At 38.9% G+C, this 15,118-nt stretch overlaps 1 protein-coding gene across 2 annotated transcripts in view; it reads right to left on the reverse strand.

The window, feature by feature from the left end:
* Nucleotides 1-15,118, reverse strand: part of LGR5 (leucine rich repeat containing G protein-coupled receptor 5) — a 95,735-nt gene that overhangs the window by 15,244 nt on the left and 65,373 nt on the right. For both annotated transcript variants that reach the window (XM_063322945.1, XM_063322943.1), the window contains 8 exons: nucleotides 12,642-12,713; nucleotides 9,973-10,041; nucleotides 5,321-5,392; nucleotides 4,433-4,504; nucleotides 4,257-4,325; nucleotides 4,036-4,107; nucleotides 1,098-1,163; nucleotides 824-895 (listed from right to left, as the gene is read on the reverse strand). In XM_063322945.1, coding sequence (XP_063179015.1) covers nucleotides 824-895; nucleotides 1,098-1,163; nucleotides 4,036-4,107; nucleotides 4,257-4,325; nucleotides 4,433-4,504; nucleotides 5,321-5,392; nucleotides 9,973-10,041; nucleotides 12,642-12,713 — 564 coding nt within the window. The remainder of the gene's footprint in view (nucleotides 1-823; nucleotides 896-1,097; nucleotides 1,164-4,035; nucleotides 4,108-4,256; nucleotides 4,326-4,432; nucleotides 4,505-5,320; nucleotides 5,393-9,972; nucleotides 10,042-12,641; nucleotides 12,714-15,118) is intronic.

The raw sequence follows: 15,118 nt of genomic DNA on the forward strand, positions 1-15,118 counted from the left end.
CTGCATACGTCACAGTCCAAAATATTTTTTCAGTTTTTTAATTATGTTAGTCAGTTAATGATGTTAGCTATTAAACTGACAACTTTCTGTAGAACGTCTTAATGCCTTCTGCAGTCTAACACGGTTATTTTCAGTCTGCCAGCTTCTCACGGCAGCAGAAAGAAGTGCGGGGTACGTGGACTACTTCTAAGAGATCTTCATGGTGTGACTAAGAACAGCAAATCTATTGTCAATAGGCTTAACTTCCTAATCTCAATCTTCACCACCCCTGAAAAATCAAAAAACTGAAAGGAACTCTTAAAAAAATGTATAGGCTTGATCCTGCAAAGGCTGACACCCACGAGTAATTTCTTGACAAAATTACTCTGCTAGCATATGCGTCTGTGTGAAAACTACAAACCGACACATGATTAGAATCTATTTCTTAAAGACACTGTTCTCTATAAAAAGATTTCACGCTCTCTAGAGCTGATTATTACATGAACCTGCCAACAGACACTAGCTCTGGCTCAGTATCTCTCTCAATAGAGCATAGAATAGAATAAAATAGAATAGTTCAGTTGGAAGGGACCCACAATGATCATCTAGTCCAACTGCGAATGTTTAGAAGTAACAGCTTTTATAGCTGTAAGTTTATATCTTTGAATTCATTGCTGCAGATGCTGAACTTCACACTGTTTGTTCTGCTTTCACAGTTATGACCTAATGGGTGAAAGATCAAAGAAAACCAGAAACAAGCATGTTTTGGGGCAGACAGTGAGCAGACAGTGTATACCTCATGTTTTTGAGAACCCGGGTAAACGGCTGTTAGGGCTGTACTCACAGAGACCGAAGGGCAGCCAGCTGCCGAAATGTGTCTGCTTTGATTTCACCGATTTCATTATGATGTAAGTCACTGAAATAGCAATAAGAATCTCATCAGTTTCAAAAGGCACTTGGAGGACACTTCGGCATGTTTTAGATTGTTTTAGATCCACTTCAATATAGTGTAAGGGTATGTATTTGGGATATGTCAAATCGGCCAGCAATAACAACGTTAATGATGCTCAAACAAATTTGTACATAAATGCCTCTTTTCAGGATAGTTTGATACTTACATTTTTTGGAGTTTTTTACATGCAGTAAAACAGGGTAAATCTTCCAGCAGGTTGTAAGACAGATCCCTGTAATACACAAAAAAAGATTAACATCAAAGTCACATTAAAAGAGAAAGATTTTTCATTGTCTACCTTCATGCTCAATTTAAAATAACGTATTCTTATCCCCACTTACAGAAGAATAGAAATGTGTAAACTCAGTTCCCATCTCTCATCTGTCAGATTTTGATTTCTAACTGAGGAGAAAGGAGGAGAAAAGGCATGATGTATTAACTCCATATCCCACGTTTGCAAATTCCTTGCATTGTCTGAAGATTTCCTCCCTGAAGTGAAGACTTCTTCTGAGTGTTTTAGAGTAATGATATTGGCCATCTGCTCATAGGGAATATTGGATTTGCATCACAGACTTCATATTCATCATGTTTAAATTCTGACAAATATTTAAACCACTTAAAATAATCTACTAAATATATATGCTCATATTTTTTCAGAGAAGATCCTGTATTTTTCTGGTATATAATCACAATGAACTGTAATCAGCTTTCCATTCTACGCTTTTAATTAAGCAGTATTGCCTCTGATCCTTAGACTGTTATATCTTATAACTGAGGGAAGTGGTTAAAAAAAATTGGAACTAACTTTGAAATCAATCACTACATGGAGGAAAAAAACCTTAAAAAGACTTGAGCCAAAACTCAACAAATTACAGAATAACTGAAACATCTGGACTGATTTATAGTATAATATAACTAATCAAAACCAAGCCCAGGCAATTTGCAGAAATTGGAGGGAAAAAAAAAGGAACCAAACACCCGCCCCCACCACCCAACAGTCTCATCCTATATATATATACATCTTGCTCTGGGAAAACTGAATGGGAAATTTACTAGGGAAAAGAATATAGAAACAAAAGTTTACGCCGATCATTAGGAAAAATATCCTTTTCCACAGATATCCAATGTTATCACATAAAAGAGTAATCTCTTTTCAGTCTTATTTCAAATCCTTCAAAACTGGTTGACCTCCACCCACTTACTTCCTTGGTAAAATTTTATTTTCACTGTTACTATTCCAACAGGGACATTTAGAATATTCTACATTTGATCTGTGGAAGTGGTGCAAGTAATGACCGTGTGTGTTTTTAAAATATTCCACTCTGCTTTTACTACGCACAAAGGCTACTATCAATATACGTATATTTTTTGTTACAACAGGGAAGATTGTGGCCTTTGTTTTTGTATTTTTCACAGGTACTCAGACGTGACAGAGGAGAATTCAAGTGAGCTAGAGGCTTTTAGGCCAAGGTAAAAGATGTTTGGTATGTCTGGTGGACGGTGGCTATTTTGTCATAAGCAGACTTGCGACTTAGGTCTTCTTAGAAGTATGTTATCAACTTGAATTTTGTGCATACTGACACTCCCTCTTCACACCCACCCCAAAACCAAAACCCTTCTCCCCTCTTGTTTATTTTTAAGGATTTTCTTCCCCACTTTGTTAATACACGAGGCTCTTGGCAGCAACAGAGGGCAAGTGGCTTTGGTTCCTGTGAGGAGGTGCGTACCCAACTGTGCTGAGGGTTGTCTCTCGAGGCCTGCTGGGACCGTGCTCTCACATACACCTTTACTGCAGGTGTGCAGACACCCAGGAAGCCTTTGTGTCCATTAATCCGCATTTGGAAGTATTGATGGGTAGGCAGGATGCACAAATTGCCTTTCAAAGCAGTGTTAGCGCTTGTAGTGTGTGTGCATATATCTAAGCCAGGAAGCCCCTTCAAGGTCATGGTCTCCAAGTAACTTGTGGGGCTCAGCACACCATTATACTTCATAGCACAGGCAGAAATGATGTACAAACCCAAATGTGGGCTTGGCAGGCTCATTCCAATCTGATGGAAAAGGGGGAAGAGCAACTCTGCATACATGAAATTGCTGTTAAATTGTTTCCCCATCCTTTTAAGTATCCTCTTTAATAATATATAATAAAATATGTGAATTTTCCATGGACAGTCCTATTCTACTATGAACTGTACAAATTATTAATTACTATAGTATTTATTTGCCTTCTGTTTTGAGATAATTTATTGTTTTTGAACAATACAGGACATATTTAAACTTAAGTCTGTGTGCAGACTTTCTTTTGGCAACAGACTCTGTTTCTGTCTTTTATCATTCTGGAAATGATTACAATGAGTCCATCAACTAAAACTTAATTTTTTCTGTAAATGTTCATGACATCCATGCTGGTATTCCAATAACGTGTTAGAATTAGTACTATTTCAATGTTGGCCAGAGAACTAATACCAAATACATTCTTAGTGATGTAATACATAGAGGAAAGTGCTGTTGGCTCATTCTCAAAGAAGCAGACAGAATGATTACTTTCGTTAGTGATTAAGCAAACTCCAAGGAAATTTCCAAGCTTAAATAATGTTGGATATTTAGTATAAAAACTATGCCCCAACTATGCCAAGCAATAGTCTATTAAAATTTCAGTCAGCTACTTATGTCTGGTTGGAAAAGAAACTAAAAGAGAAGCATAACAAGCACTCAAACTGCACTCCCTACTCAGTCATATTTTCCATTTACTTCACTGAATTATCTGCCTCAGCGAGGGAAAAAAAACCCCAGACTATTGTAGGAGGAGAATGAATGAAAATAAGGTAGTTCTGTTGTTTTTTTAAACAAAATCAAGAACCATTTTACTCTTTCCTAAAAATATGCAAAGTAATTATCTTTTTCAGCAACGTATGGGAAATCCTGACTGATAAGTGGGTTGTGAACTTCTTGAGTAACACAGGGGCCCGCTCCCTGAGCTGAATTCCTACGAAGTAATGTAATACACAGAAATAGCAGTAATTGGGTAATTTTGAAATCATAATGACTTAATTTTTTCCATTAATCTCTTGCATTAACATAATGTTAATAATCTTACTGAAACGTACAGCACTTGTAGATTAGGTAACTGGTCACAAGCTGATTTGGGGAGAGAGGTGATCTGTGCTCCTGTGAGTGTCCTGTTGAAAGTATTTATTAAAAAAAAAAAAGACAAAAAAAGACTATAGTTTAAAGATTGCAAAACAAATATTTTTTTAGGTCAATCTTTAGAATAAGTCAGTTATGCAAAAAAAATAAAACAAAGAAAAAATACTTCTCTAGCACTTACAAACTCTCCAGACTTGTAGTCCCTGTGAGATCAGGAAACTCTGTTATCTGTGAAGCACCATTTAAAGTCCTAGAATTTAAAAACATCGTGTCAGTACAATTGTGGTGAGGGAAGTGTGGGATAACTCTAATATTGTGATATATAAAATCAATTAAAATAAAAATGTAAACACATACAGAGTTCTCAGTTCTGGTAAGTGTTGAAAAGCAGATTTTCCAACGAGCTGGATAGGGTTATCATAAAAATGTCTGCAAAAATTGGATAAAAAGACATTTTATGAAAAGTATTTTAAAATATTGCAAATATATTACATGAGTATACTCTAAGCAAATGAGTAAACTCTCTACAATGAATCACAGACTGTGCACCTCCAGTTGTAGCAGAGGTGCACCTCTGGGCTTTTCTCAGCCACTAATCTATATCCATCAACCACATTTCACATCTTGAATATTCAAGTAGTCATTGTTTTCTTGGTTTTAAAGACAGAAGCCAGTCAACAAAATATTCCCTCTTCCTCCCAGGTTTGCAAAGATAGAAATCCAAATATGAAGAACTTTGTTATGACCCGAGACAAATTTAAGGTATCAGGTGAGTAAGTCATAACTTCACGTACTCAGAAGAGGTTCCCTTGCACTTTTGAAGCCATGCTGCTTTTGCTCATAGAATAATATTGTTCAAGGTGAATCACTATTTTTCTTACATTTATTTTGCAGTTTCTTATTTTGAGGTGTGCCCATTACATGCATTCTCAGGTAAGGCAATGGGAACTGGAATCCATCAAGAGTAATTTTTGCTAGCTTCTACATTGCCAGTAATGTTAACAGACTTAAAATAGTTCGAATGAAAGGTCAAAGGCCAGCGACCACTACTTGCTTCCCTTCAACAGGGCATGCAAACTGCCATTCTTTCCACGAAGTTGGAAAGATATGATCTTGTTTGCTTGTATAATGACGTGCTACACAGTATACTCACAAGAAGACCTACTTGACAACTAGCCACAAATACGATACTTAGTTCCACGTTCTTTATCAAGAAGAGTCATTGAAAAGGCTATTATCACTTACATTGTAATAAGTGATGGATTACCCACAAATGCACGCTCAGGTATTGACTTGATGTTATTGCTATGAAATCCCCTACAAAAGGAAAAATGGTTTATACAGTAAGGAAAAAAAAAAAGTGAAGGCACAATCTGTATTCACAATGCACAACAATTTTTTGTTGTAATAAGAAAAGTGTCTGTATGTAAACGTATGACCTTGCTTTCTGGAATAAGACAGAACTGAAAAAAGCAAAAGAAAATAAAAGCAATGAAATAGCTGGAATTCTGCACTTTTCTAAATGAACAAACTGTTCAGATGAAGTAAACTACAAAATGGTATTTTGAAATTCAGATGCCCTCGGTTGGAAAGTGCTTTGTAGCTGTATGTCATGTATCTAAGAATCTATGTGTATATGTATATGATATAAATACACACACAGATATGAATCAATAACATTTATAGTTAAATAATAATAATAAAAATAAATAACAATAAAATAGTATATATATTTCCCCCCATACTTGTTAAACCGCAACTATTTCTTTTGCTGGGATAATAATGGATTGCACAAGTTTATCAAGTAAATGACTTTATACATTATATTGTAATATATTGAGCCTCACACAACCACCTTTTTGTTGAAATATTTTAAATGTGGACATGAACAAACTATCCAGTGTAGTTGTGCCTGCTGGATAGAGGGCCAAATCTTTGTCTCATCATTAATTACTGGATTTTATTCATATGAGTAATTCTCCATTGTGAAAAACAAAAGAAACAACTAAGATTTCAAAAGAACAATGATGATTTGTGTGGGAAACTCCCATTAGTTCAGTCGGGTATGAAAAAGGCTTCCCAGATTAAATTTATGCATTTAGAAAGCCTCAAATTGTTCACTGATGCAAGTACGCTTGGCCATTACTTGAACAGGTCCCACACTATTGGTTTTCCTTGTTTAGGCATTGTGCTACTGCTGATGAGCTACAGAGCAAGGCTCTAAATCCCAGGTTCTTTTGCACGCAATAGAAACTGCATCCATGCAGATGCAGACTCTAAGTAATATGAGGATCCCATTTAATCTAGAAACCATAAACAAACTGGTTTTGTGGCTGTAATGAATGGGATTCCTTGCATGGCAGAAAAGCTGGAAGAAATGGCATGACTACTTCCCAGGGCAGCATCTGGCCCCTCATCACTGTTCTGACTTGAGTTGGAGTGAGGGACCAGCCCCATCATCGGTCAAGAGCAGACTCCAGTGCATTTATGCACAGAAAAGTCTGAAGCACTTCTGAGCCGGTCAGAAGAGAGTATGCTTACAGGTGCAGCCTGTGTCGTGGGGCACTGTACCCAAGTGATACACCCTGTCCCAACCGAAGGCACTTTATAGGCTGTCAGTTCACATACTGAGCAAAAGAGCAGTAAAATCTGTCTTCATCCCTGGATAAAAAGACTATATTAAGGCCACATTGGGAAAAACGCTTCTATAGGAATCTTCAAAATCCAGTCTGGAAAACATTATGTATACATTAACTTTGGGTAACAGCTATACCTACTTACTTTGGAGAGATACCTACTCCTACAGCTGAAACCTTGAAGTGTGGAGCATCTGGGACAACGGTGTGCCTGTAGCATCAAACACATATGGCCCTGACTCACTGGTCACTTGCCAGGAAATCTCCAGCTCTCACTGGCTGCCTTGGATGCCTCCAAGCTGTAGCCAAAAAGCCATATTCTGTGTTTTCTGCCCAGGCACAAATTCTGAGCGAAATGAGGTCCCACCCAGAAATACCCTTACTAAAGTGGCCCTGCAATGAGCTGAACCTTTGTGGGTCTGGGCTCCCACTTGGGTGAGAACGGCAGGGCATGCACAACCTCGTGGGAGACACCTTGTGCTTATAAGATCGGCTTCCAGTGCCCAAAGCAAGCACTGAAGCACATGGTCTCATGGTCTGTGCTGGATTTGGGATGTCAGGTTGCAATTTCACCCTCCAAAATTCCTTGCACCTAGGAGCTTATCTGAAACAAATACTTTGATACCAAGAAGTGAAGTCCTACAGGGCCAGTAGGCACATCAGGCAGTTTGCTGGACTGGGCAAGGTGCATTTCCTGCAAACCTGGGTTACCCATGCCTAGCTACTGGCTCTGGAGGTCAGCAAAAAGGCAGTCCTTTGAGGCCGCTGGATTTCATACCAATTATTTTAGCCGACAGACAACAGTAGGGCAGAGAAACTCATAGCCTCATTCCCTCCTCCAGAGCAGCACTCTTTGCCAGCACTGGAGGTGCTGAGCTGGAGTCAACACTACCTGGGGATCCCTGCTTTGGAAAAAATCCCAGGTAGCTACTTAGAGTTAGCAAGGCTCATGGACAGGGCTTTAAACTGGTATCGAAGGGGGAAGGGGATAAAACCAGGCCCACTAGTAATGAGCCTAGGGATAAAGGGCCAAGGATGGGGGTGAGATCAGTAGCCCAGCCCAAGTGCATCTACACGAATGCACGTAGCACGGGCAACAAACGGGATGAGCTGGAAGCCATTGTGCAGCAGGACCGCTATGATGTAGTTGCCATCACGGAAACGTGGTGGGATGACTGTCACGACTGGAATGCTGCGATGAAAGGCTATAAGCTCTTCAGAAGGGATAGGCAAGGGAGGAGAGGTGGGGGCGTGGCTCTGTACTTTAGGGAGTGTTTTGATTGTATAGAGATAGATTCCAGTGATGATAAAGTCAAGTGTTTATGGGTAAGGTTGAAGGGGAAGGCAAATAAGGGAGATGTTGTGCTGGGAGTATGCTACAGACCACCTGGCCAGGATGAGGAGACAGATGAAGTATTTTATAAGCAGCTGGCTGAAGTCTTGCAATCGCCAGCCCTTGTTCTGGTTGGGGACTTCAACCTGCTGGGTATCTGCTGGAAATATAACACAGCAGAGAGCAGGCAGGCTAGGAGGTTCCTCGAGTGCATGGAAGATAACTTCCTGACACAACTGGTAGGTGAGCCTACCAGGGGAGGTGCCTCGCTAGACCTATTGCTCACAAACAGAGAAGGACTAGTGGGAGATGTGGTGGTCGGAGGTCGTCTTGGGTTTAGTGATCATGAAATGGTCAAGTTTTCAATTCGTAGTGATGTAAGGAGAGGGGTTAGCAAAACCTCCACCTTGGACTTCCGGAGGGCAGACTTTGACTTGTTCAGGACATTGGTTGAGAGAGTCCCTTGGGAGACAGTCCTGATGGGCAAAGAGGTCCAGGAAGGCTGGACGCTCTTCAAGAATGAAATCTTAAAGGCCCAGGAGCAGGCTGTCCCCAAGTGTCGCAAGTCTAAAGGGCGGGGAAAATGGCCAGTCTGGATGAATAAGGAACTTCTGATGGGACTTAGGAATAAAAGGAGGCTTTACCGCCTTTGGAAGAAGGGACAGGCAACTCAGGAGGAGTACAGAGATCTCGTCAGGTTATACAGAGAGAAAATTAGGAAGGCAAAAGCCCAGCTGGAGCTCAACTTGGCCACTAACATTAAGGACAACAAAAAAAGCTTTTCTAAATACATCAACAAAAAGAAATCCGGGGAGAATCTCCATCCCTTACTGGATGCGGGGGGGAAAGTTGCAACCAATGACAAGGAGAAGGCTGAGATACTTAATGCCTTCTTTGCCTCCGTCTTCAATAGTCAGACCAGATATGCCCAGGGTGCTCAGCCTCCTGAGCTGGAAGGTAAGGATGGAGAGCAGAACAGCCCACCCATAATCCAGGAGGAAGTAGTCAATGATCTGCTTCTGCACCTAGACGTACCATCCCTAGAGCTATTTAAGAAACGTCTAGATTTGGCACTTCAGGGCATGCTCTGACGGGCACAGATTGTAGGTTGTTTGGTTGGACTTGATGATCTTAAGGGTCCTTTCCAACCATGAAGATTCTGTGATTCTGTAAAGCGGCTTTTAAGATCTGTTTGTGATGTAGCAGGGGTACAACCATGTCCAACTACTATATGATTACCTGTTTTTTTCAAAAAAAAATGCTGATGGTACCAGTAACATGGTAAATAATTCAAATGGAAAGAATTCTGAACAGATGCACTGATGTACATTCACACATTGTGTGTACAATGTGTGAATATAACGTCATCCATGTTTTTATAATTCAGCTGTTTCTTACAATAAACGTGGCTGGTTTCTTTTCATCGTTGATTTTTTTTAATGCAAACTATGTCTGTGTATCCAGAAGTGTTTTATTTACAGCATTAGAAAGGACTATTCATATTGAAAAGAAACTGCTTTAATTTAATGGGGGGAAGGGAAGGAAGAAGGAAGACATTTAAACTTGATGGACTAATAAGGGTGCCACACCTTCTTCTTAGACTAGAAGACTGTGATAAATTGGATTGTTTGCAAAATCCAACTGTGTTTAGGACTCAAAGTGAATTAATTGTATTTACTATTTAAGGTATTCCAAGGATGAAGTTCCTGGAAAAACTCACTGCACAACGCAGTACAAAAGTAAAAGTTGTCAGAACTTGAATGCTCTAAACTGAATATTGAAAATGATCTTTTATGCATGTTGGCATGTTTAGTAGTTTTTCCTAGGATATCAGTTTTTAAGGATTACTGATAAAATCACCAGCATTAAAAAAAATAATCACACACTAGACAAAACATCCTCCTTCCTCATATGAGCTCCGTACTTACAGTTCTTTTAGGTTTGTTAGTGTCCTGATAGCAGTGGGGAACTCGTCCAGACTGTTGTAATTTAAATCTCTGTGTGAAAATAGATTTTATTATTTAGGTTATGCACTGCATAATGGATAACATATAATTGTTGGCATTTGTAATGAAATATCATCTCCCATGCATTGAATAAATACATACAGCCAAAAGCCAGGAAATCCTCAAAAGTGTATGGATGTTTTCCAACAAATTCTATTTAAGGCACATTATCATTCCCATTTTTTATCAGCATCCTATTTTTAGTTATATCTTAGCTATTCTGCAATAAAGAAAACATAAGTGGATTCAGATACCTGTAAGTAATTTGCTGTTTTGTAAATTGGCCATCCTTTTCATTACTTCAAAGTATTAACAGGAAAAAAAAAATCTTTCAAACAGAATATTCAACAACTTTGTATGGTGAACTGCATTTTACCTAGCTAATACATCTCACTATAAAGGTTGCATTTGCCTCTGTCTTACTGTCTCGTTGTATTAGTCTTTCTTTTATTTTTACTGATGAAAAAATCTCTGAAGAGATTTTTCACAATGGTTAAGTGGTAAAGATAAGAGATACTGGAGTTTGGAGGGTAAAAATGATTGGGGGAAACCCTAACACAGGTGGGAAAGCATACAATAAGTTCAACGTTACCATTAACTGTGTTGTTAATTTTAAGATTTGTCAGTGTTCATATGGAGAATGTTTCCAAGCATGCAAATTGTAAAAATGGTTGTTTAACTAGGGTAGTGACCTCTGCTTTAAGAACTGCTAATGCCACAGTGGTAATTAGACTTTATTCTGGTAGGCTGAACGGACTATAAGCCCACTTCTGCCCTCAACATGACATGCGCATCCTTTAGCATTCAGGAGACACCTGAAACTAAAATTGAGGTATGTCAGTTTACTGTGATGCTCTCTTGCACTGCTTTGTGAAGAACATAGCCTGAAAAACTTGAGCAAAAGCCTTTCTGAACAGGCAAAACACAAATCACAGTTTACAATAGATTGAAATTGAAATAGTATCAGGCTGAAGTAATGCAGGCAGGAAACTGCTGTCTGAACTCAACAAGGCTTTCCTTCCTGCTTGTAAATCTCTCTCTCCTGCTTATTGACAAAAAGAGATTACAGGCATGTATGTTTTGGTTTTGCCCTCCAGTGATATGTGATTTCCAGACCTATGCATCGATGCAAACAAATGATCTTAAAGCTGGCGTCCATCATTTATACCGAGATCTCTTTAGATTATCTTGAAACTATCTGGAAACAGTCTACACAGTATGCAATTACTATGCTTGAGGCGAGTGCTACATTCTCCTATTGCAGCGAAGTGGCTGCACCTACACTGGTTCCCAGGTTCATGACTATCCTCTGTGTTTCCATCTCTCTCATGCCAGGTGGCTGGGACGGGGTTTGCAATTACTTATTCCATTGTTCTGTTTTTCCCCATTTTTGACCAAGTGCCATGTGAATCTCACTTAAAAAAACAAAACAAATGATTACATTTTTACATTTTCCTTCTCCTTTTCCCATCCCCCTTTCCGGTGCTACACTAAGGGACTTCCTCTCAACTCACAGGCGGCTAAGAGTCAAAATTGTAAAATTGCAATTCAGTGCCAAGGGACCAATGTAATCAACACTAGTGATAAAAAAAAAGCCCAAAACTTCTTGCTTTATGATCTTAATGAAACATGAAAGTGGACAGTACATAGTTCTGTGGATGAGAAAGCAAATAGTCACCTTTAGACTAGCATTATTCATATCTGAAACTTTGTCTATTTGTTCCTCATAAACAGGCCTTTCAGCCTCTGTCCGGGTTGAGTAGAATATTTAAAACCTCTGAAAACAATGCAGCTGATTCTGGCAGATGCCAAGGGGAAGGATATGCAAAGTTTTACTGTCCCTGTAGCATTTTTGGGGGTCTGTGGTCTACTCCAGCAGACAACATCTTTATTCCATTAACTGTGTAGCGAAATGCTTTGCGCTAACCATCAGCACTGCGTTCCTGTTTGACGTTCTTCTGTAGAATTATTTTTTCTTAGAAAACTCCATTGGTCTGAACAGAACTATGGGGAAAACTTGACGAAATTTCAATCTTTACCAGTGTTATTCTTCAGCAGAGCTCTTTAAAGACAAAAACTTGGATAAAACTGAAACACCGCTCTTCCCCTCCTCGTAAAACACAGGCATAATTTGGCTATCTGGCACTTTTGCTTTTTCCAGGGATAAAAAAATAAAACCATCTGATTTTATAACCCTCCTCTATGGCAAGATAGTTTCTTACCATTAAAGCTTTTCCTTGTGAAAATTTCCCAATCTAGCTATTAGCTTTTCTGATTAAACAAGACAAATAAATAGTACTAAACTATGCAAACGTAACTGTTCATGAATAGCCACTTCTTTTTCAATGCTCAGTACAGTTTTCAACTGTCCTTCAGACAATTTATCAATTGGACAATGCTTATTAAAAAGGCAAACTAATTTTATAGTCAAAAATAGGATTTGCTTCATAGAGTCATTGTAAACCATCACTTAGATCCTGTAGCGATTAGGCAAGCCAAAACCCACATTTGGCTTTTAGGCTATTTTTATTCTTTCAGAATATTAATGAAAACACTGAAAAAAAAAGGAAACAAACAAGAGGTCAACTCACAAAGTCTCTAGGCTGTGGAGCCCATCAAAGCATTTCTTTCCCAGGGAGTAGATTCTATTGTTATGGAGATGTCTGCAGGGGAACATTAAGCACACAGTCAGGAAAGCACACTGCACACAGTGGACTTAAGCAAAACATTTTGATGGTTAAATCACAAGAAACTTATTTTCTGGCATGCACTGATTACATGCAAGTCATGCTCTTGCAAAAGCATGTGTAGGAGGCACCTCTGCCACCCTCCTAGCTTTTTCCCAATATCTCCCCACCCATGCAAGCTTCCATTTGGTGTCATAAAAGAGATTTGTTTTAAAACCACCTGCATTGGTGGTTCCAGGTTGGGGTTTGCATATCAAGTACTGCAAAATTGTAGACATATTCTCAGTGGCGGTTAATCAAAAGGTTGCCTTAAAAACTCTGTGTGGGGTGTATATTTGGAAGATTTATATACAGAGGGTGTTAGAGGGTATAGCACAGAACAGGAGCAGGTGAGGAGACGGATAATACAGCAGACAGGAAAGGGGCATTAGGCTTGCAGAATGAAAGAAGACACAAAGCAATAGGACAAAAGAGTCATAGCTTCACCGAGATGAGTAAAGTAACCAATCTTAAAAGTGCTGCAACTTGCCCTCCTTTGAAACTATAAAAATCAACAACTACTTTCTCAAATGTTTAGCAATTGAAAGTAATTTTGTTATATATTTCAACCAATTGCCCTGCATGGAGGCTCAGAGTGCTGCCTATTTCTATGTCTTTTAGACCAACATGGAAAACCCCCACGCTATGTGAAGCTTACTAATGTTGAGTAGATACAACTTGGAGCCACTTCAGGTTGTTTTTTTAAAAGGATGCCTTTTCCCCAGATTTTTCCTTTTATTTTATTCTTGACACTCTACCCTTATAGCGGAGGGAAACTACAGGAGTAGCACTTCAAAAGAAAATAAAGGCTGTGAACGAGGGGTTGCCAAATACTCCCCCTTCAATGCTTCATTCTGCTCTGAAAATAATGTTAAAGATCAGAGGCTCTTTGAATATTCTGCAGAACCTACAGAAATTGAATCTACCTGTTCATAAAAGGCAGGGATTCTGATGGCAAAATGCAAATGTTCTGTGAGTTTTTCTTTCCTAGGAAGAAATCTAATCAACTTGTTTTATTAATGACTACACTGACCTTTAATGCTTTAGTTAGCGTGAAGAGTGCACCTTCAAATTCCAATTATGTTTGATCTTTGTCATGACAGAGCTTCAAACCTGCTCCAACTGACCGTGCGTTTTTGCACCGAGTTGAAAATCTGCCAGACTGAATAGAGTAGCAAGCAAAAGAAAGCAGAACCACACACAAAGATTTTGATGCGGCAAATATGTCAGATGTTGTAGATCACAAGGAATGATTCAATTATTAATCAATGTGAAGCCCAGAAGATTAGAAATGAGCAAGACAGATTTAAAATAAGGAAACCTAACCGAGGAGAAGCGATCAGGGCATGAAAAGAAATACTCTTCTCCTGCATCTCTTAACCGTCCTCTTACCACTGTATTTCTGGAAGGGATCTAGAGCATGGTGTTCAAGACAGTCTTTTGTGTTTGGCATTACTGAGTTAAGTCTAGAAGCTCAGTCAAATGACAAGTCCATCCACTCTTTAACTTGAATGGGATTGATGCTTAGTGTAAACAGAAAGTAAATATTTTGTGACACAAGGTGGCTGTTGCCCTCCATTTTTGGTGCCTTATATGCTTATATGAATACATTAAGCACTAGGCAGAGATGGCGATTATAACTGTCAGTAGAGAACCCTGGCATATGCCAGGTTCAGTGCTCAAGCTGGGGCTAGAATATGCTAAAATATGCCAAGTGTCTTACAGACTATGGTTTCAGACAGCTTGTAAAACTTGAATATATTATTCTTTCTTTAATAATGCTAACATTTTCCAAAGTATCCTGAAATAACTTCTCCACCTCAGTTCTCCTCCTAAGATTCTGCAGCCAGTCTAGAATTTTTTCCACTTGGTACATTCCCAGAAGATAAAAACCTGAAACCACGCTCCATAGTACTCCTTCCAGATTTTGGTGAGAGCTACGCATGTTTCATTCAGTTGAACTGGTATGCAAAAATAACAAAATACAAAACTACATATACTTTCTATGAAGGGAAATGCCTACTTTTTCCACTTGATGGCATTTCCAAGTCACCCAGAAAGCTTTTAGATCATTTCCTTTTTCTAATCTTCCCTCATTCAGTACAAGCTGCCTTAGAGTCTTAGAGGGCACACAATTCATCTCTTCCTGTTTGTTTTGCTGACCAGATAGGGTGATTTTTTTAGTTTCCTTATGCAGTTCTTTACTGGAGATGGAAAATTTCAAGCTAGATCAAAACAAGTAATTTAACAAATGCTAGTTTAAGTGTAGGAAGATGTAAAAAATCCTTTTATCCAAGATAATTTTTTAAAATTTTGTTCTGTAGCACATATACAAGCCAGAA

This window comes from Chroicocephalus ridibundus, chromosome 1, assembly GCF_963924245.1.
Source record: "Chroicocephalus ridibundus chromosome 1, bChrRid1.1, whole genome shotgun sequence".
Taxonomy (NCBI): domain Eukaryota; kingdom Metazoa; phylum Chordata; class Aves; order Charadriiformes; family Laridae; genus Chroicocephalus; species Chroicocephalus ridibundus.